Source organism: Leptodactylus fuscus, chromosome 7 (genome assembly GCF_031893055.1).
Source record: "Leptodactylus fuscus isolate aLepFus1 chromosome 7, aLepFus1.hap2, whole genome shotgun sequence".
Taxonomy (NCBI): domain Eukaryota; kingdom Metazoa; phylum Chordata; class Amphibia; order Anura; family Leptodactylidae; genus Leptodactylus; species Leptodactylus fuscus.
In genome coordinates, this window is record NC_134271.1 from 12,774,205 (window position 1) to 12,798,128 (window position 23,924).

General features: G+C 44.7%; 1 protein-coding gene across 3 annotated transcripts in view; it reads right to left on the bottom strand.

Moving 5' to 3' along the window:
• SLC1A2 (solute carrier family 1 member 2) overlaps nucleotides 1-23,188 on the bottom strand; it is a 60,952-nt gene extending 37,764 nt beyond the window's left edge. For 2 of the 3 annotated variants that reach the window (XM_075281057.1, XM_075281056.1), the window contains exon 1: nucleotides 22,660-23,188. In XM_075281057.1, the coding sequence (XP_075137158.1) occupies nucleotides 22,660-22,676 (17 nt within the window). In that variant the 5' untranslated portion in view covers nucleotides 22,677-23,188. The remainder of the gene's footprint in view (nucleotides 1-22,659) is intronic. The other variant, XM_075281055.1, reaches the window with a different exon arrangement.
• Between the last annotated feature and the right edge of the window lie 736 nt (nucleotides 23,189-23,924).

The window sequence follows — 23,924 nt, forward strand, 5'->3', positions numbered from 1 at the left end:
CTGTATTATACTCCAGAGCTGCGCTCACTATTCTGCTGGTACAGTCACTGTGTACATACATTACATTACTTATACTGTATTATACTCCAGAGCTGCGCTCACTATTCTGCTGGTGCAGTCACTGTGTACATACATTACATTACTTATCCTGTATTATACTCCAGAGCTGCACTCACTATTCTGCTGGTGCAGTCACTGTGTACATACATTACATTACTTATCCTGTATTATACTCCAGAGCTGCGCTCACTATTCTGCTGGTACAGTCACTGTGTACATACATTACATTACTTATACTGTATTATACTCCAGAGCTGCGCTCACTATTCTGCTGGTACAGTCACTGTGTACATACATTACATTACTTATCCTGTATTATACTCCAGAGCCGCGCTCACTATTCTGCTGGTGCAGTCACTGTGTACATACATTACATTACTTATCCTGTATTATACTCCAGAGCTGCGCTCACTATTCTGCTGGTGCAGTCACTGTACATACATTACATTACTTATCCTGTATTATACTCCAGAGCTGCGCTCACTATTCTGCTGGTGCGGTCACTGTACATACATTACATTACTTATCCTGTATTATACTCCAGAGCTGCACTCACTATTCTGCTGGTTCAGTCACTGTGTACATACATTACATTACTTATCCTGTATTATACTCCAGAGCTGCGCTCACTATTCTGCTGGAGCAGTCACTGTATATATACATTACATTACTCATCCTATACTGATCCACTCCAAGCTATATTTTCTATTGACAAATAATTTGGGCCTTGTTGCAACCCAATCCCAAATCAGTCAGGCGACCGTCTAGCTTTCACATCCTCCATTAGCTAAACTGATTCCCATGGACACCACCATTTCATCCAGCATTAAAATCCAGCAAATCACTAGCGGTAACAGGTATCAGTCGTCCTGCAAACCTTCCACCCCTATGTATAGATTTGGTCTCTCCCATTACGACATGTGATGTCATCAGTTGACCATATTGATAGACTTTGGATGACCATCCCACCATTTCTGGACATTACATATACGAAACACACAGGCCATCTTATGGTACTGTTCTTTTTCACCTAGATGGCAGCAGAGGGTTAGCTATGTACCCCTTATACAAATATGAAGGGTGATTAGAGGTAATGGTAGGGGTCTGCAGTGGTAAGCACTGGCCAAACCCTTCAGTCAATAGCTATGCCAAGGATTAGATTTAGGCCCCACATATTGTGCAATACCAGTAACAATTTAAAGGGGATCTCCACCTTGTATGATCACTTTTTCAACGGCAACCAGTTTTCAACTTTCCTGCAGCGCCACCACAGGAGAAGTGAAGCATTACACAGTGTCCATTCACATCAATGGGAATCCCTGTCTTGCAGGACATGTTGGGTCCTCCAGAGATGATCTTTTGACCTGCTCTCTATTCTGGACAAAAGATAAGGGTCCCGAATGGAAGACCCTCTTCTATTAACTCAGAATCCCCTGAAATAGCTTTTCTAATCCAAATAATTTCTTAATCTTCACGAGATTCACCACTGGAGCTAGGAACTGACCTTGAATGGCGGATCTGGATGTCCCTCATGTTTCCGGCTACTATTCCAATGGATCTATTAGGGTATTTTTTGTTTTTTCTCCTTTAGGTCCATATACCATGAATTCTTCAGTTGTTAGGGCGCCATGATGGATGACCGACCCTTATCCACCCTATCGCCTCCTCACTTTCATCTGACTGCACCGCAGCTTCTCTCTTAGCACTTGTTTTCTGATGTCTATTTTTTTCTGTCGCCATGGGATAATTTCCGACCATTGGGGACAACCTGCTACGTTACCGAGCTAATTACCACCTGCGGGAAATCGTGTGCTTACAAGGTGTTACAGGGTAGATGACGCGGGTAGACAGCTATTATGGAGGCACAACCAAGACTGAAGAGAATTCCCTAAAAATGGAGGCATGAGATGGTGGGATGGTTTGATCTAGACCTTCAAACTGGATGGACCTCAAAAAGAACCATCAACTGAACCAATGGAGGTCCAGGAGCTATCATGGAATGTAGAGGTACAAGAGGACTATCTATGTGTGGCCAACCAAGGGGAGCAAAGTTTTTGGACAATCATTGATATCATGAGTTTGACCAACTTGACCAGGAGAGTGGCAAATATAGGTGGACCAGATCAGAAGATGTTCTGGATTTCTCGTCCTACAAGAGTCTTCCTCCCTGAGTCCTGAGTAGGCAACTTAGATTTCTTTAATTAAAATTTTGGTTGTCTTCAATTCGATTTACAAAAATTTAGGGAATTTTTCCCTCTTTCTAGGTTCGGCCATGCAATGTGTAACATCTGACTTAACATATCATCCTGTCCAGGTGACGTCATGTATACTGATCAATTGGCCGAGGAGCTGAGTCTATGACCAGTATACAGGAGGCCACCACTAGGCCTGTGCTGGTCAGTTTTGCCTTAGGGGGGTGTACATGTGCAGTCTCCACTCTACTCTACCAATTAAATGGGATTTGAGGGCTTGGTGAGGAGTTCCAACCACTCATGATCAAGAGAACAGGGGTTCTGTGTCCCCTTTTTGGCAGTTGCACATGAGCACTTGTATGGTGGTCTGGATGAACACCTTGAACATCAGTCTCCATGTACACTACTATAGAGGTGCCAAAAAAATGGAATGGATGGCACCTATGGAATCCATGTTTTTCACGCACCCTATTATTAGAATAGATGGACCAAGTGGTCAGGAATACAGCCCTGTCTATATGGGGCCATAGACATGAATGGGGCATAATTATGGATTTGTAATGTCGGATAGCCCAAATTATGGTCTTGTGCATGGAATCTTAGCCTGTTGGTATAGTAAGGTGTTGAATATAAGACGTGTTACGATGTACTTGTATGGTATGTTACATGCTAATGTCTCTGTAAATGTTGCAGGCCATTGTAGTCAGCGTTCTAGTACATTCTTGCAGCTGTATCTAGCAGTGACTCCTCGGGGGCGGTACTAAGTCTCCATGGGAGAAGTTGTTTGTTGCTGTCCCGTGATGTCAAGCATTTTCGGGCTGTCTGGAATTGGAGATGGCTCTCTATTTAAGGGCCGATTCTGCTTTCTGTAGGGACAAGGCAGGGGGACATGTTTCTGTAGCCACTGCTGAAGGGCTGCTTGGAGGAGGGAACATCTAGTGAGCCCAGGCAGCTTATACAGAGGAGAGGAACTCCTCCCCCTAGACGTGAGCAAATGCAAAGCCAAGGATAAAAGCAATGGAAGACCTATGCCGATTCCTGCAGGTGTACTAATGCAAAAACTACCCCATTTCTGGCAGCCTGAATTTCTATGATCAAAATGAATACTGATGGCCTGGTCCTTGGTCATTAATATTATATCTGTGAGGGTCCCACAGCCAGGACCACGACAGATCTGCTGTTCAGGAAACAGGACAGCTCACGGTAAGGTTTACATACCAGGTACTGCGCCACTCGCCGTAGGATTTGTAGTAGCGGGTTCTGGTACTGCAGAGTTGCCCCATAGACTTCAATGGAGCAGTGCTGCAGTACCGGAACCCGCCACTATACTGTGAACATTGGAAGTGAATTATAGATGCAACATGGCACTTCTGTGGTTATACAACGTATGCACTAATCTTTGGAGCATTCGATAAACTCGGCTCTGCTATATCACTGACCCCGTATGAGCCCCGCATTCCTACAACCTATGTGAACGCAGACAAGAGGTGTCATGCATCAGAATATTAGGAAATATAGTAACGCATGAATAAGTGATACCGGTGATTCATGGCGGAAAGTTCTTGTCCGGGCAGTGCCAGGAGGGCATTACACACAGATTTAGTGCAGTTCACCAGTCAGCAACAAAAGTCGTTCCGGTGGCGCAACAGACGAATAAAAAAGTGGAAGAACAATGGCTGAATGTGGGTGATTCACTGCAATGTACTGGGTGATGCCCAAACATAGAGCCCTTGTGAGAATACCCCGGACCCTCCCCTGCCCCAGGCGGACAACTTGTCTAAATTGTGATCAAAATGTCAGGACGTAAAAGCAAAATCAGAGGCGGGACTTATAGTCTATGAAATTCAGAACAGATTTATAGGCCATATGCGACATCTGCAGACCAGACGCCCAGACATGATGAGCGCTGCTCCGAGATTCCCAAACCACCCAACTGTTACTAAAATACCCCTCTCTGATAAAACCAAAATATCCAGTGATGACATTTATTACATAGTATGGCGCCACCTGGTGTTCACAGCCAGGTCTCTGCATAGTGATCCTCTGTTTTCTGCAGGGCAACCAATAGGAGTAGCTTATTGCCCTGTATGTCAGCAGAGGAGCAGAGACTGTGCAGTACATGGCAGTATAGCTGAGAAGACTACCACTACACGAGGAGTAAGAAGGGACTGTATTGTCAGAGGGAGAAGGAGTAAGAAGGGACTGTATTGTCAGAGGGAGAAGGAGACTGATTCTGTGCAGTGTCGGAAGTACATAGTAGTATAGCTAAGAAGACTCCTACTAAAGGGAAGTAAGAAGAGGTTATATTGTCTGGTGTCAGAGGGGGAAGGAGACTGATTCTTTGCAGAGTTTCTGCAGTACATGGTACTATAGCTAAGAAGACTCCTACTGAAGGGAAGTAAGAAGAGGCTATATTGTCATCTGCCAAAGGAGGAAGGAGACTGATTCTATGCAGGGTCTCTACAGTACATGGCAGTGTAGCTGTGATGATGCCTAGTATAGGCAAAATAAGAAGAGGCTATCTTCTCAGCTGTCAGAGGGGGAAGGAGACTGATTCTGTGCAGAGTCTCTGCAGCACATGATAGTATAGCTAAGAAGATTGCACTACAGGGAAATAAGAAGGGACTATATTGTCAGGGGTCAGAGGGGGAAGGAGACTGATTCTGTGCAGTGTGTCTGCAGTACATGATAGTACAGCTAAGAAGATTGCACTACAGGGAAATAAGAAGGGACTATATTGTCAGGGGTCAGAGGGGGAAGGAGACTGATTCTGTGCAGTGTGTCTGCAGTACATGATAGTATAGCTAAGAAGATTGCACTGCAGGGAAATAAGAAGAGACTATATTGTCAGGTGTCAGAGGGGGAAGGAGAGTGATTCTGTGCAGTGTCTGCAGCACATGATAGTATAGCTAAGAAGATTGCACTGCAGGGAAATAAGAAGGGACTATATTGTCAGGTGTCAGAGGGGGAAGGAGACCGATTCTGTGCAGAGTCTCCACAGTATATGGCAGCATAGCTGAGAAGACTCCTGAAGGGAAGCAAGTAGGGTCTATATTGTCATCTGTCAGAGGGGGAAGGAGACTGATTCTGTGCAGAGCCTGCCTTAAAACAGATTAGCAGTGGCAACTGGGGAGAAGGCAGTGTTAAGAAAAAAATTCCCCCAAAATTAAATTTTTTATGTCATGAAAACTACACTTAATAACAGATACTCAGAGCCTGTGACTTTGATATGAGAATAATTCTACTTTAAAAGAAGAAACTGCAATCGCCATAAAAGCCGAGCGCGCTCTGTCATGTGTCCTACATATAGCTTTCTACGTATCCACTGGTATGTAAGAAAAATGGGATTATCTGCAGTTTAAAGGGGTTGTCTCATGAAAGTCGGCCTAGTGATTAGCTGATCATCCGGCTTCTGCAAACCCTCCCTGATCCGCTGTTATCGCCAGGGGAACTTGTGTCCTGCTGTACATGTCACTTTCCTGCTGCGGGGGAATACGTATAGTATTGCAAATGGCGGGTGGGTCTGGCTGCGCGTGATGGGGGGGCCTGGATTAAGCCTATGTAAAGGGGACGTCAGACAACAACCCCTATTCTTTCTTCAGCCTATCCCTTTAATGGACATAATAATTCAGGCATGGTGGGACATAAATATGGAGGCACGTAAAGTCTTCCATGGCGGTGGCGTCAGTCATCATTCACCATGGCGGACAGACTGAGCGCTAATGAGTCGCCTGTCAGTACTTTATAGTCATGGTAGCCGGTCGGTTGCTCTTATGATGAATCTCCTGCACTGACTGCAGATAAGAATGATGGGGTAATAATTCCTGTCAGTACCGGGGATGGATGCGCCTATAAATATGGAGGATGAGGCGGACGGCCGCGTACCGCCAGCTTGTGCTGATACTAATATTATGGTGCAGAGAATCAACGTGGTTATTGTTATATGTGTCAGTCATCCGCTCGTACACCCGACCGCTCTTCCTCCTCACCCCCACGTACACCGCCAGCTCAGCCGAGTGTGCATGTGTTTTCAATGGGGAGCAGGGAATAGGTCGCCTCTAAATAAACGACCATGACCGGACCTCCTATATAGAAACCCCAGACCAGGCTGCTTAAAGGGGTTTTCCAGGCTTATTAATCGATGACCTATCTTTAGAAGTACAGCGCCATACATTGCCTAGTGACCGGTTTTGGTATGGCAGCTAAAACCGTTCACTTGAATGGGACTGAGCTGCAACCAGGCCAATGTTCCAGTGCAAAATTTCATAGGGTCCCATAGATATTGTCCTCTTATATTACAGATCGAGCAACTATGGGCCCCCCTTAGGCTCAGGGGCCTGGGTGGAATTTCGGCCTCGGCACCCTCTCAGCCCCCGCTGTGCAGTCGCCAGTCAGACTACGCAATGATATCACAATACAAAGGACAGGAGGGGATTAGTAGGCCATAGACATGGACAGATGAGTCAAAAGCGGAAACCCTGTATAGATCTAATATGTGTCATAGCTGAGGGTTTGTTACAGTGTGAGAAGCCTTAAGGGCTAGTTCACACTGAGTTCTTCAGCAGCGGATTTTGACGCCTCAAAATCGCTGCCAAAAATGGCTCCCATTGAAGTAACTGAAGCCACTCACTTCGCAAGACTACCTCCCAATTAGGCCCATTCATTGCGGCCTAATCCGGAGCAGAATGCCGCAACGGGATGCCGATGCACTAGCCGCGTGATATGCTCACACATGAAATCCATTTTTAACCGGTTGGTCGCCAAAAAAACCCTCCACCATGTCCTATATTTGTCTGTTTTGATGACCACAGAGGCGCCATATAAGTCACTGGGGGATATTTTCAAAACCAGTCTCTGCCGGCCAAAGATGCGTCTCATTTATGACGAAGAAAACGCCTCCTCGTAAACCATACACTTACTGTACTGTAAAAACCTGCGAGATAGTACAATATAATCCGACATCAATATCATTAGGTTGAGCCGATCTTGAGATTTCAGGATCGATTTTAAAATCCTATTTCCGATCATTTTCCAGCCGATCCCTGAAATTTGTGCGATCGCCGATCGGAATCCGATCTTTTCTAATCCCAATCGCTCAACCCTAATCAATGCTTCTCTATGGGAAATGTCACTCTTCGGGTTGAGCCGATCATGAGATAACCTCCGACCTCGATCCCGCTGGAAAAGATCGGGATTGGAATTCTGATCACGATCGTGAATTTTACTCGATCGCCGATCGGAATCCGATCTTTTCCGATCCCGATCGCTCAACCCCAAATATTCAGGGTAACCAGCATATAAAACCAAAAAAATCTGAGAACCATCAGAACTGATATATTGCACGTTGTATTCCTGTGCCGGATTATTTGATTCCGATGACAGCACATCTATATGGACGGCTGGTTACATCTCATATAACCTATAGACAACCTGTCAGCCTATATAAAGAGGCCGCAATGACCACAGACAGGGCCCGCACCAGGTTTGTGTGGGCCCTGCAGCAAAAAAGCGCCGTGGTAAAAACCGTGGCCCTGACGCACTGTATTTCTTTCTGCAGTCCTTTGGACAAAAAGTTTGCAGAGCTTTCCTCTGCGTACTTTCTGCTTCAATCATATCTCAACCGACGACATTTCCATGGAAATCCTGACATTTCCAAAACCGAGATTTTTTGGTGTTTTGGAAATTATATTGCGTATTTTATTTTACTGCAAAGTAGGGATCTGGCCTCATGTGACAAAAACACGATGGGAAAACCCAACATTTTACAGTTCCTTCTAGCAAACCCCATCCACACATTGTGGAAACATATGTGCAGTGGACACGCTGCGATTTCCAAAAGCGTTGGGGTTTTGGAAATTGCAGCATATCAATTATACCTACAAAAACACCATGAGTCTATAATGGAAGCAGAAAGTGAAAAGCACTTCAGGAAAAAGAAAAAAAACACAATGCATTACTGCCGCAGTTTTTCCTGCAGCGCTATTGTGCACCCTTTCAGGGACTTCGCTTGGGGACCCCCTGAACGGAAAGCTAAACGCATTAAAAAGTGGTTAACTAAGAAACCACACGGACCCCATAGACTGTAATGGGGTCCATGTGTTTTCTGCTCAGTTTCCGCACAAAACATGCGGAGAGAAAATTGCTGCTTGCAGTACTTCTCCCTCTGCGTGATTTGTGTGGAAACCACACGGACCTCAGTCTATGGGGTCTGTGTCTCAGAAAAAAAAAGTAAAAGAAAAAAAAAAAATTGCCCGGACTGCCTCCCCCGCATTAGAGGTGCGGCACTGGAGTCAGCACCCGGCAGCCAAGTGGGCCCCTTCAGGATCCTGGAGCCCTGACACTTGCCCGGGTGTGCCAGGTGCTGACGCCGGCCCTGACCACAGAATGTAGGGCATCGAATCTCTGATAAGCGGCCTGCAAAGTGTCCGGAAATCGCTTATTAATGGTTACGGCACAGACCAATATATATGGTGGAGGCCATTATTTTAATCTCCCAGTAATCGATGTGGTATTCGCAGCGTACGATTGCCATGGAGATTCCCATTCAGCGTAATGGACTGGAGTCTATCAGAGCATGAATGTAATATATTCCTGAGGTGGGGGTGACGGGAGAGAGGGAGGAGGGGGTGAGCGTCACCGTACAATACAGGCAATAGATAGGTAGGGTCAAGGTATATAGAACAAAACACAGGCCTCTTCAAGAATTGGGCTTATCATCTGCCCCCGAGCACCAGGAACTAAAATCTATCCCAATTTATACCGATTTCTCATGTAGGCCCCAATTCTCACAGAATGGGTGGGCAAAAGTCGCAATTTCTGTTGTAAAATTGTCCAAAAATTTTAATTTTTTACAAGATTTACGACAGTTTTCCGCCATAGAGGGGTGTAAATTTGGCACAGCGCTTTCTTGCAGCAAAGAGGCGCCACATTGTTCCTTCTGTACCCCAGTGCCACTTTGTATGAAAATGGGCACAGTATGGTGCAGACCAAAGTGGGCAGGGACCACTTTAGTTTATGACTGGCGTAGATTTTAGAGATGAGCGAACACTAAAATGTTCGAGGTTCGAAATTCGATTCGAACAGCCGCTCACTGTTCGAGTGTTCGAATGGGTTTCGAACCCCATTATAGTCTATGGGGAACATAAACTCGTTAAGGGGGAAACCCAAATTCGTGTCTGGAGGGTCACCAAGTCCACTATGACACCCCAGGAAATGATGCCAACACCCTGGAATGACACTGGGACAGCAGGGGAAGCATGTCTGGGGGCATAAAAGTCACTTTATTTCATGGAAATCCCTGTCAGTTTGCGATTTTCGCAAGCTAACTTTTCCCCATAGAAATGCATTGGCCAGTGCTGATTGGCCAGAGTACGGAACTCGACCAATCAGCGCTGGCTCTGCTGGAGGAGGCGGAGTCTAAGATCGCTCCACACCAGTCTCCATTCAGGTCCGACCTTAGACTCCGCCTCCTCCGGCAGAGCCAGCGCTGATTGGCCGAAGGCTGGCCAATGCATTCCTATGCGAATGCAGAGACTTAGCAGTGCTGAGTCAGTTTTGCTCAACTACACATCTGATGCACACTCGGCACTGCTACATCAGATGTAGCAATCTGATGTAGCAGAGCCGAGGGTGCACTAGAACCCCTGTGCAAACTCAGTTCACGCTAATAGAATGCATTGGCCAGCGCTGATTGGCCAATGCATTCTATTAGCCCGATGAAGTAGAGCTGAATGTGTGTGCTAAGCACACACGATGAAGCAGCCCGATGAAGTAGAGCTGAATGTGTGTGCTTAGCACACACATTCAGCTCTACTTCATCGGGCTAATAGAATGCATTGGCCAATCAGCGCTGGCCAATGCATTCTATTAGCTTGATGAAGCAGTGTGTGCACAAGGGTTCAAGCGCACCCTCGGCTCTGATGTAGCAGAGCCGAGGGTGCACAAGGGTTCAAGTGCACCCTCGGCTCTCCTACATCAGAGCCGAGGGTGCGCTTGAACCCTTGTGCAGCCTCGGCTCTGCTATATCAGAGCCGAGGGTGCGCTTGAACCCTTGTGCACACTCTGCTTCATCAAGCTAATAGAATGCATTGGCCAGCACTGATTGGCCAGAGTACGGAATTCGGCCAATCAGCGCTGGCCAATGCATCCCTATGGGAAAAAGTTTATCTCACAAAAATCACAATTACACACCCGATAGAGCCCCAAAAAGTTATTTTTAATAACATTCCCCCCTAAATAAAGGTTATCCCTAGCTATCCCTGCCTGTACAGCTATCCCTGTCTCATAGTCACAAAGTTCACATTCTCATATGACCCGGATTTGAAATCCACTATTCGTCTAAAATGGAGGTCACCTGATTTCGGCAGCCAATGACTTTTTCCAATTTTTTTCAATGCCCCCGGTGTCGTAGTTCCTGTCCCACCTCCCCTGCGCTGTTATTGGTGCAAAAAAGGCGCCAGGGAAGGTGGGAGGGGAATCGAATTTTGGCGCACTTTACCACGCGGTGTTCGATTCGATTCGAACATGGCAAACACCCTGATATCCGATCGAACATGTGTTCGATAGAACACTGTTTGCTCATCTCTAGTAGATTTCAGTTCAGGTGCCCGGGACCCCTGGGATACACCCGAATTGTTAAGAGGCTGGAGCGTCTAATAATTCAGACACATCAGGTGTCATTGGAAACGTACAGTACGCCAATTTTAATAAATTCCCCCAATCTATGTAAGGTTTTTTAATTTCCTTTTGACAAACTTGAATTTTCCGTCAAAATGGCTTAAAAAACACGACTAAAAAGCACGAAAACTCCCCAAAAACTTAAATATGCAACGAGCCACAAGAAGGGCGATCTCTACAGAGGTTCTCTCTAATGTTCTATGGTTTGGCATTAGAGATGAGCGAGTACTGTTCGGATCAGCCGATCCGAACAGCACGCTCGCATAGAAATGAATGGACGTAGCCGGCACACGGGGGGTTAAGCGGCCGGCCGCCGTCAAAGCGGAAGTACCAGGTGCTTCCATTCATTTCTATGGAGCGTGCTGTTCGGATCGGCTGATCCAAACAGTACTCGCTCATCTCTATTTGGCATCAATAATATGGATGACAAAATACAGCCACACTATAGCGGTCTGAACCCGGCCTCAGGTATTGACCCCCCTTAAAATAAGCTGATCATAGGTAGTCCCTCTAATGATCTGATGGGATTTCCAACAAACATCTGCAATGGGTAAGAAGAACCTAGTAATAAATGTTTAATTTCCCCACAGTGCCCCCGCAGGTGAAATAAAGCATTACAGCACTTATAGAATAAAATGCCCTACAGGATCCGTGCTGGGGTAACCCCTGGAGAACTAGGCAGGGACAATGATTGACTTTTTGCTAGTTAAGGCTAGGGCTATCTGACAACTTTGGCCATGACTCCTGTCTAGTAGTAGTGGTAGCCGTGGTTGCCGTGTGACTTACATTGGAGAAGGAGTCATGGGGTGACACTGCAATCTTTCAACCAAAGTCACCATGTAGTCCTAGCCTAAATCTCTACTATGTATCCAATGGAGCAGCCTCTTCTCTATTGTTGTCAGAATTAGCCACCCATCATTTTCCCCCTCTGAGTTGTCAGAGAAGTGTCCTTATTATCCTCTGAGGAGGCCAAGTCCTGTCCTTGGCCTGCCATTAAGAACTGTCCATTTACACGTATCCAAAGCATCAGCTGTCACAAGATGGAGTCAATTTAACCACAGACCACTTCCCAATATTGACCCGTCACGAAATCCTCTTGCGCCTGGTCTGCAGAGACCACACTCCAACCAATATCCTCTCAGTGAAGGCCGCAACTCGATTTATTATTAGCCCCGAGCGTTCCAGAGGTCGAGAGGTTAAACAATTGACAGGCAATTTGCAGCAATTATCCCTTTGACCGCATCTGTTATAGCTGACAACTGGTGCCCATATATATCGCAACATATGCCACGTCCCTTTAAGAAGTGAATCACTTTTGGAGCTTCTGTAACATTATAGATGCACAGTCATTGCAGCATTCTGGTATGTTTATGATCAATAGGGGGCACCATCATGCTATCATGCATGTCATGTACTGAATACCTTATGTTATCTAGCTAGCAACTATGGAGTGGATAAACTGGCGTCATCCCGCTGTAGTCTGTGCTATGGTCGTAAATTCTTACAATAGAGATCTCTGATATGGTAAGTTCAGGTCTGTAAAATCAGAACCTGAAAATTTGCGCAATCTGCATGAGGCCTAAAATATACCTTAAAGGCAACAAGGGCGCCTTGGAAAGTCGCCAGGGCCACAACACTGGATCGGAAGATGATCCCAACATTCATGCAATGCGTTCGGCGTCTTTAGGATGAGTCTTTTGGTAAAAATTGGGTAGGGGTGTCCCAAGGAAATTTTTTTCCCAAGGGTGCCCTGAGTCTGAAGAATAATAAAGCTTACTAGTACGTTCCCTGCCATGGTTAAGCTGTATTACTAATATACACAGCCCCATAGATGTCATCGACGCCCCTCGACTTGACCATAAGCCAAGTGGCGTCGGAGAAACAGCAATGGAGGCCGAGGGATGAGAGTCCCGGCACCAGTTTTAGGACTGCGGGGGACGTTCTGAACTACAGTAGAGATAAGTCCCACCTGAAATCTCCATCATCGACCTGCAAGGAGCGTCTATCCCTCTGGAAGACCTGGCATGTTCAACCATTACACAGTCAACCCACTTTTCAATGGACATTGTGTAATGCTTTGTTTCTCCTGTGGCGGTGCTGTAGGAAAACCGAACACTTGCTGCCAGGTTCTCAGCACATTACAGCCGATTGATGGGGCTCCCAACAGGAAGACAACCTGAGATCTATTTTTGAATTTAGTAAATTCCTTGGTTTTATGACTTTCTTTGAACTCCAACGCAGGCCAGTCCATCTCCAGCCCTCGGGTTTGCTTTTAATTTAAAACACGTGAATTTTGGACCATATAATTTTCCCTGGCCCCGGCCTCCACCGTGCAGAGAAAGGGCCACGAAATAGTTAACGGAGCAAACGTCAGTTCTCGAGATGTCTCCTCTTTATTAACAAGACGGGATATTCTGCTGAAATCTGCTGAGTGAGCCAAACACTCCCCGCGCTGTCCACGGAGGGCACCACTGACATCTTGTTATGTTCTCCCCGCTGACTTTCTGGATGTCAGTTCTTTTTGTTTCTGGGTGTTTCTGAGACTTTGGTGATTTTTTTTTCGTAAAGAGATAAACCATTTATCTTGAGTGATCGGCCTACACTCTGCGCAGGATGAGATCCAGATATCAGCACAAATAAGGAGACATTTATCATGGCTGCTATTTAAGGAAGCCCATGTGGTTTATGGTGCCGCGTGCAACCTAATTGAGATATATATCTCACATCTGAAAGCCCGTGAAGCTCGCTTGGTAGTAAATTGGCGACGTCTATTAGAAGGAGAGATTGTGTATTTGTGGAATTAACCATTTCTACGTCAAATCTTGCCGGACTCTCCTAACCATACCATCGTTTGGCCAGTAGCCCCTTTAAGAAGAAGAATCCATAGAAGAAGCCAAGGTGAAGCCTCCAATGATAGTCTCCATCTGCCGGCTAAGACCCCAATACCATGAACATGTGCCCTCGATTAGGTCAAGAAGGGAGAAAGCTGCCACTAGACTTGGGTGTTGAACTGTGCCATCATGCCCAATCCTTTGAGAGTCAAACCACAATTACACAAAAGATAGACCAGCCCCAACAAGATCACAATTTCACACCATTCTTGACTTCTCTACTTTGGGATCTTTAAGCTGATGACATAGAGCCATCCACCAGTCTAATCTCAAGTCTCAGTTGTCCAGGAAAGTGTAGACTTTCCAAAAAGTTGGATATATGTCCTACTGTGATACTGGTCAGCCATTGTAAACCCCAACTAACAACCTGATCACTACGCTACTAGGGTGATCGGAGTGAAAAATGGTTCTCAAAAAAGTGGAAGAAGGGAATAAGAGGTCACCTTGGGCAAAGGTTGACTTGGGTCAAAAGTCCATGACTAAATTTTATATCTTTGTTGAGGCCATTGAAGTGTCTTGAAGGTGTTCTCCACCACTGCCTTGTCCATTGTCTTGGATAAGGTACCCCACTGGGTCTCCACTCTCCACTATATACTTTCTATAACCAGATATAATACAATAGTAACATAGTCCATAAGATAAGTCCATCACGTCCAACCTATAAACCTACCAATTTGATCTACAGGAAGACAAAAAAACATGATGTCCTTCCAATTGCCCCATATCAGAGGAACAATTCCTTCCCAGTAGGGAATTAAACCCTCAATCAACCTCCCACCCCCAATTACAGGTTCCCATAACTTGTGATATTATTGCTTTGAAGAAAGTCCACCAGGCCACTCTTGAACTTGTACGCATTATCAGCCATGACCACATAACAATGAGTTCTATCGTCTCATCGCTCTTACTGGAAAGAGTCCCATCTAGGACTGCGATAAAATCTTATTTCTCCCAGACGTAGAGGATGCCCCCTTGTCATGGTCAATGATAGGGTGGAAGCAGAGCTCTATTCCCTAGGAGGGTATGGATGTATCTTCTCCATCCAAGTAGACCTGATGGTTCATTTGACCCATGAGGATGGTGGTGGGTAATGGAGAACCCCTTGGACTGTAATTGATAAATCAATAAGAATTGACACACCGGTCATGTCTTGGTAGATGGATAATGGAGGACTAGAGTCTCTTTGAGTGTCTTTGCTTGGTTTAACCCTTCACAGACACCCTCGTAGTATCTTTAACTTCTCCAAGGGTTGTAGCTATAGGGATGCAGATCCAGTAATCGCACCTAGACCTTTTTGCAAGAGGTAACCCAAAAGTACCCCTTCGGCATAACAGGGCACCAGTATTATAAAGGTGGGTACTTGGTTATAAATTTTGCACTGGGGCTCCCACATCTTTACGTTCCACCAACGTCAACGTTTTGACGTCCGCGCTCGCCAATTCCCCAAGTGGTTCCTAATCTTTCCCAGTCACGGGACTGTATACAGGGACCACTCTCGATGTGTTCTCCTAATATACTTTAGAAGTGAAGGTTTGCTAAAAATAAATCCTTTTTTTTTTAAAAAAATTTTCTCCATAGAAGTTAATTATAGTCTTTTGTTCCTCCTGTCGCTCGCTGAATCTCAGAGAAGTGACAGGAGTCAGTCGATGCAGATCTGTCAGCGCACATAGTCGTGTGATGTTCTCCGCCTCAGCGAGCGCTCAGCTCTTCTCAATTAGCAGCTGGAAGCCCAGATGACATTTCCAAGCTAAATTCAGCCGCCATCTGCCCCGCAAATATTGGTGTGCGCTGCCCTCTGTTGGTCGTCACGGATTTGACTCTTTATTTCTGAATGGATATGAAATCTTAAACCTATAAGGATATATCCGCACGGGACTTACAAAATTTCAGTGTAGAAAATCAGGAGCGGTTTACAGGAGCAGCAAAGGGGGTGAAATTTTTAGAAATCTTAGATCCATATTCTGCAGGAAATTTAAATTTTATGCAGCATCTCAATTCGGGTGCACGCACATGGGGCGACACTATTTGGTGCATATTCCGTTCCAGGGGATTTGCTGCAGATTTGCAGCTGCAAAAAAAATTGAGTCCCATGTGGACAAACCCTAATAGTAGGAAAAAAAGTTACAAAAATTGCAAAATAGTAATATTAGTATAAGTAATATTTTTTATATTTTAATTTATTTTTGTCTCTTTTATTTTTATTTTTTATTTTTTTTTTGCAGATGCTCAGCCCGATCTACACGCCTCCTTAAATTTAATGCAGATTTATCTGGATCTTCTAGGACCCAGCAGCTCCTGCAGTTTCCGATACCTGGTGATCACATGACCAAACCAGGAGAAAGCTGTTCCCATAGCTGTACACAGAGCTCATTGAGTGCAGTGATCGGGAAGGCGGGGGCGGTATACAAAGAGTCTCCGCCCACTTTCTGACAGCCGACTCCCCTTTCCTGCATCTGCGATATACAGTACCTGCAAAGCGAATGAGATTCTCGCTAATCCCATTCACACATTGCAAATAAATTGCTACCGTATCGTGACTTTAACCCTTTACAATGAATACCCACAGAGACGACCTATTGAGTTATGGTGCAAACTCCATTCCTTAAAGGGAGATTTTTGCAATTGAATTCAGGGAAAATCTACCGCTCATTTCCAGTAATAGTAGCAGCGGACACGTATAGGCCTGAGATTTGCAAAATGGCAAACTCAAACAGCTTTGCATTAGAATTGTGCATGTACTAAATGTACATAACAGTGTATCGGCTACATCTCGGCTCCTAGCTTCTCCCCTTGGACCATCTTTATTGGATTTGTGCACCTCTATGACAAGTGATGATGTATGAACAGCGCCCTGTAATCTATCATGTTAGGCCGATGAAAGACCCTGCTCTAAGCTGTCCTCGGCCTGTGACCCTCGCCGCATCCTCTGTCGGGCCAAAGTGTCAGGAAAACAAAGATGTATAGCCCTTAAAGATACAAGAGCGAAGGATAGAAGAAGACTATTATTTCATGGAGGTACGTGCGGGTACAATACATAATAATGGAGGCCTCGGAGATGTAAATGGATTCAGAGGTGTCTATCACATGGAGGGTATATCACTAAGGGTCAGGGTCCTTGTAGTGAATCGCAGCTCGGCCAGGCCAAGCATGCATGTGTATAAGGGGTCTGGAGATATCTGAATGGACTCCGTAAAGGATAAGTCATTATAGGTGTAGATATTGGGACAGCCTAGCAGGGACACAGGACATACCTGCCAATTTTCTTAAATTTACCGGACAGTCCCTCATTTTTTGGAACGTTCACGTCAAATAAAGGGAAGTGGTGTACAAAGCTATGGGCTACAACAAGTACTATATATATAGAAGCCATTGCTGCCTTTACATTGAGTCCCACCACTTCTCATATCTCAAAGGTTAAAAAATTTGAAGCCCAAAAAGCCCAGAAATGCTCCTTTTATCCATATTGCTGTATACCTTTGAGGTCCTGTACAGTGTCACGGGTTCTTTGAGCCTACCAGATAAAATGATTCTGGGAACCCATCTTCCAACATCCATTACGAAGTAGGCCAAAGTACCCTTCATTTCTGGGTGTCTTCTACTGGACCATTATTGTGGTGGAGCCTGGACCCACCATAGGATCCTCTGAAACTCTGGCAGGTCAGTCTGACACCGATCCTTTATTTAGGGTAGTCCTACAGGAAATGGGACAACACTTATGGGAACACTGACCCACGAGAAGTGGAAGAGATCTATGGAGAGCAGAAGTCTTGCACATGGTGGACATTATGGTGGCTCAATAATATAAGATATAATAATATGGGTTCCCTCTTGTATTTGTCAAGCACAAAGTTTCTCCCCTCACCTGACGTCTATTATTTCCACAATGGAGGTACATTCTGTGTACCCTATATGGCAGGACTATACCAACATCTATCTCCAAGTACATATCGGTGGTCATCATCGCTAACGTTCCTCTCCAGCTGCTTCTTTCAACTCTTTCATGGTCCCACTTATACAGATGTGTCCGTCCTTACTTCTGTTCTTGGCTCAAGACATCCTGAGATGAGTGACACCAGATTTTATTTGGTCCTCTCAGAAAATTCCAAACCAAGAGGAAAGCTATGGAGGCCACATCTGATCCCTCTAACCCCACTTTGCAAACATTTACTTCTCCATATGTATGCTAATGAATTATTTCCAGTTTCACGCGCTGTTTGATGTATTAATTATCTTCTCTACAACATCCCAAGGTGTATGGCGGGAGCATCTTTGAAGTGTCACCTCCTTCTAGTGTCATGTTGTGAGGGATGGAGGAGTAGACCCCCCAAAAAGCTTTGAAGTAGGGATCAGAAAGCTTTAGGCATCCTAATAAAACGGCAATAGCTTTAGAAGTGTACCGTAGATATGGGATGGAACACATGTTTCCTTATGTTTTATCCTTTCCCTCTCGGCCCTCTCCACTTCAGATCTTGACTATCCCTGAGGTGCGTTTTGGTTCAGTAGAATGTCTCGTGTACTACAGATGGAACAGAATAGTTGAATTTGCAAAAGAGAAGAGGAGAGATGGAAAATATGGAAGAGTTGAGTGACTCATCCAGGCCTGCTACATCCATAGGTGGGAACCCAAACAGCCAATAAGTACAATAAGGTCCAATAATTGTGCCCTTGACCAATTGTAGCACCATTGGATCAACCATGATTCAGAACTAGAGAATCTTCGAAGATCAAGTATTCATCTTTTCATACCCTATGTTGTTCCAGTAGGAACCAAAGGGAATCAAGAGAGTCACCGAGAAGTCCTCAAGATTGGATTGGAAGTCCAATCTTTTGTAACCGTGTACTCAAGCATGGAAATGTAGCTGTTGGGTGGGACAAGACTATTCAAAAAAGTCAAGAACATTTTGAGAAATCTCTATTAGATAAAGACCAACTTTGTACCTGAAGACATGTTTGTGAGTATTTCTAGAAATTAGAGAGTTCCCAACAACTTCTCATCTGGAAACATTAGCGGCCTGAAGAGCCCTTCCATCGAGCCAGGCCTAGAACATAGAGCAATCCTCAAATTGTCCTTCAGATTCCCTGAACAATTTAGCATTTTGGTTATTTTTAGAAGGCCATAGATATGTTATTGGTTGACTTGAATTTTCCTGAAGATCTGGTTTTCTGCAGAAGGACAAATGGTCGATACGGATGTGTCTAATTTAAATTTTCCACAAATTTTGTTAAGAATTTTAATTTGTCCTAAATCAATTCAATGGAAAATTACAACATGTAAAAACCCTTAGAGGGGCTCTGTCAGCAAAATTTTGCTGTATGAGCCCCACATATGCGTGAATAGCCTTTAAAAAATCTATTCAGGCACCGCTAATCTTATTTTAAACCCATGTCCCATTTTAAAATAAAACTATAAAAACATATAGGTAAATCATACTTGAATGTGCACCCTGGGGGGTGATGTACGATCCGACGTCATCTTCTGGCACGCCTACCTCTTCTTTCTTCTTCTTCTTTCGGTGACGCCCTCCAGTCCTGGCCTTCCCCGGCTTCATCTTCATCCTCTTCCGGTGGTTCAAATCCGATTGGTTGAAATCCGGCGCGTGCGCAGTAGCGCTCCTTCGGGAGCTACTGCACACACTCCGGCACCATTTTTCTCAATGGCAGTGTCACCAGAGTGTGCGCAGTAGCTCCGGAGGGAACGCTACTGCGCACGTGCCGGATTTCAACCAATCGGATTTGAACCGCCGAAAGAGGATGAAGATGAAGCTGGGGAAGAGCCAGGACCGGAGGACTTCGCCGAAAGAAGAAGAAAGAAGAGGTAGGCGTGCCAGAAGATGACGTCGGATCGTACATCACCCCCCAGGGTGCACATTCAAGTATGATTTACCTATCTGTTTTTATAGTATTATTTTAAAACGGGACGGGGGTTTAAAATGAGATTAGCGGTGCCTGAATAGCCTTTATAAAGACTATTCACGCATATGTGGGGCTCACAAAGCAAAATTTTGCTGATAGAGCCCCTTTAAGAGGGTGCAGTTCACACCATAACCACTGTGTGCCTATACCTAGGTCCATATAGCATAAATATCTCCTGACCTAGTATCACAAAATCATGTTTTTTCTCTTGCCATCCATCTTGGAATATGTTGACCCAAGAGGAAAGGTATAGAAAGACACATCTGCATGTTACATCAGCTTTGGAAGGAGTGCTCATTTAGAGGGGACAATATTGGACCCAAACTGAATTGGCGGTCCAGTGCCTAGGATGACCCCTTGTATGGGGTGGCAGCAGTTCCAGCAAAGGGGAATTTTTCATTTTTGTACACCACTACACCTTTTGTATTTTTTGTTCTTGGGACTTCCTCTATGGTACCGCTACTAGTATATAACTTTCCCGATGACTTGGTCAGGCCAACCACACCAGGCAGTCTGGTGGACCTACCATAAAAACTGACCATGCCAGGACAATAGTGGATGTAGGAATTTAGAATTTATTTAGCCTACCATGCCTTTGTCCCAAGCAATACTATGAGGTATATATAATATCTGACTACGTATCTGAATACCACTACAACTTTGCTGGTCTTAAAGGGAGTGTGTCACCAGAACCCTGCGCTATCAACCCAGGCCCACAGATTGATAGGTTAGGGTCACCTGAATCAAACAGTGTTTTCTTTTTCTGAATCGCTGCCTCTGTTGTCAAGATACCACCATTGTTGTCAATATGCAAATTAGCTCTTTGGAGCAATGGGGGGGGGGGTTGCAGTGCTCTCATTGCTGGAAACAGCTCATTTACATATTGACAAAAATGGTGCTTTTTTATTCTTACATATCATGAATATTATGGTGATAGTGTGATTGTAGTCACATGGTACAGAGGTGGCCATCAAGGTTTCACTTGCCAGACCATTGACTTTTTCCACTTACACAGAGCCATTTGCACATCTAACGATCCAAACTTTCTCCTGAAGATCTGTGATTTCAGCTGTTGACATTGGACATCTATTGGCGTATACATCTATGAACTTACTCATACGCATCATCCAAGTATGTGAAGGCTTAAGAAGATTTATTGGCCACCCATTATACAATTTTTCCACCATCGGCTGCCATATTGGACAATTCAAAAATTCTTCCATTGGAATAAATAGCTGTAAATAAGTCACAAAATTTAACACCAGATCTCAGCAATTTGGGTCCGGTGTCATGTGCCAATGGGGACACCAAGAACCACTCTGCCTTGTCCAGGAGGCTTAGATATAGGGCTATGCCAGAAAACTCAAAGAGATCATATAATGTAATATATTACTCATGTATTAATTTATTAATTTCGCAGTCATGTGACCTTCGCTAATTGTCTTTATCACTACTAATTGGAGCAAGTAACTACTACATATACATTATATAGTAATATGTTCACGTGAACAACCGTTCCCCTCTTATTCTAGATCATTCTATGTCTGATCCTATAAGTGCAGCGTTTTCCTATATTAAATAGTATCAGGGCCCTGTCCGGGTCGTGGCTAAGTCTTTCCATCTATGACAGATTAATCTTGTCCACCTTATCGAATGCTCGAAAATAAACAATATCATTTTTAGATGCAAATGGGAAACAGCGCCTCTAGTGGTCAAGTAGGGCATTGCGCAGTAATAGACTGTGTACGACTCCATGGAACACCTCGGGCTATGCATGTATAATTAAGTAGCAATCAATCGGGATTGCTTATCCTGTAGTAAATTGTCATATATGACCTGATAACCCCCTGCCCACCTCCCAATCTACGCTGTTCCGCATTATGGAGAGTGTAGGTGGCGTCTGCTTTGTTTTCGAGCATTGCTACTATCAGATTATTTTTGTGTCCAGATGCAACGTGACTCTACATCCGCCTTACCGCTCCCATTTGCACCCAGTCCAAAGTCTCCGGCTCCAATTATACAATAAAAGCTCCCCCTGGACTGTTGAACCCCCTCCCGATACACCGAAATGCCTCCGATGCAATGAAACTGAATGAGTTAGGACGTTGCGAGATTGGACTAGCAGCCTCGTGTGTTTGCAACCATGCACTCTAATCAAGCGATGCTAAAAAGCACATCATCTATGGCCTCCTGCCATGGCTGCCCCCGCGGGACCTGCTGTATCTCCTGGTAAAAAGTAATTGAATCCTCTAGATTGTGATAGTAAAAGTATTAATCTAAGTACAATCTGCCAGATATCCTCCAGAGACGTCTCGGCTCTTCCAAGGAATGCTCAATGAATGAGGAACCCGTTGACGTGATCGTGGCATTACCATAATTTCACAATTGGCAACAAATAAGTGCACGACCCCGGCACGTTGTATTATTCCGCCTACGGTTACGGTGATTTTACCAATTAGTTATCATTGGACGACTCGGTGAATTAAGTCGGGGGTTGAGATTTGCAGAATTGTCAAGCAAGCGAACGTTACATTGAGAGCGAAGACCTGGCAAAGGTGCGTCTTGGAGAAGACAATCTAAATCATCAGCTACAATTAAGTCAGGTTCTCCAGACCCCTAGAGCTACAGACCAGGGGACCATTGACAAACCCTCCGCTCTCCGACTAGGGTCTATTGTCTGGAAGACACGAAGAGAATGGAAACAGCTGTTCACAACAAAGACCCCTTAACGGGCTATGTGTAATGCCTGCTCCTTCCATCTCCACACCATTCTACACCGCTCAGTAGGATCATCTTGTCTCGTAGTCAAGTCACATCTAACCCAACACAAGCAAACAATTCACATTCCATTGTATCTCCTTCATTTCCACCTGGAGCTACACAACCTCCTCGGTGGTGGACCTACAAGAGAAGAAGAGTCATCTCACCCTTCAGTGGACGTCATGATGTTTCGGCTTCGGTGTCTTCTCCTAAAGGTCCTTTGGACTTGGTCACTTTAAAAGATCTTTGGGAAGTCCTTCAGTGGTGACATAAGACGTCTCTAATAATCCTCCGAGTTCCCCCCCCAAAAAAATAGGAACTGGCTGCGCTGAGCACCTGTCTCTGTTCAATGTCTCTCCAGCATCCAGACCTGAAATGACTTGAGGGCTTGCACTGCCACCCCTGGTGAAGATTGAGCTCTCTTGGTTGATGCCAGGGGGGAGGTGGACTTGTGGGTTTGCTTTGATCCTTTGCTTTCTCCTCTTCCAGGAGCACTGTGTTGACCTGCTGCTGACTAGAGCGGGATTGGAAGGTTTTAGTCTCCTAGCAGTGGATTTGCAGTCTATCCCTCTCTATTTTAGGCAGGGCTGACATCACTCGCTGTTACTCCTTTAAATCCTCAGCCTTCCCTAAGAGCAGGCATAGCAATAGAGATCTCAGTGTGAGCTGGGAATTCTCTGCCTGTGCTTATATCCATCCTTACATCGTGCTCGGCATCTCGGCACAAAGAAAAAAAAAAGGAACCGAGAGGTGCACGCATGGGTATTTCAGATTTGCAAAAAAAAAAAAAAAAATTGGAAATTTTGGTAAAAATTTGGTAAAAAATATCATAAATTTTATAAAAATTAGCAAAAATTATGTAGAATTTCTTTATTTTCTGCGGCTCTTTACAGATATGGCCAAATAATTTCTATAATATTTATAATTTTTTATTGATTCGATTTATTACAAAAATAAAAAAGGAATTAAATCCACAACATAATAAAATAGTAAATGTCCAATTCATCGATTTATATGTATTAACGCATCTGTACACAACCATTTATTGGGGGAGAAATTAAGGGTTTCCATCAATTAGTTGCAGTAACAGATGTTGCCTATTGATAAGGGTGGCGCTGTTCCTGGTGAAAGAGAGTATTTTTTTTCTAATCTCATACAACCACTTTAATGGCCATCTTAAAGACCAACTAAGATAGCAAATATCGACTACGACACACACCAAGCCCAGACTTAGGTATTACACCCAGCAAACCTCATACATCGGCATGGACATGGAACAGAACACAAGCCTCTCTCGTAGAGATCACTTTTTCCTTCCCATCATCATAATTGCACAGCTGGGGCTTCAAGGGTCAGGTCAAGACCCCTCGCTGTGTTGTGCTCCGGGCTGCTCTCCTCATTACCCCTACAATGCTAGGCCATATTTTACAGA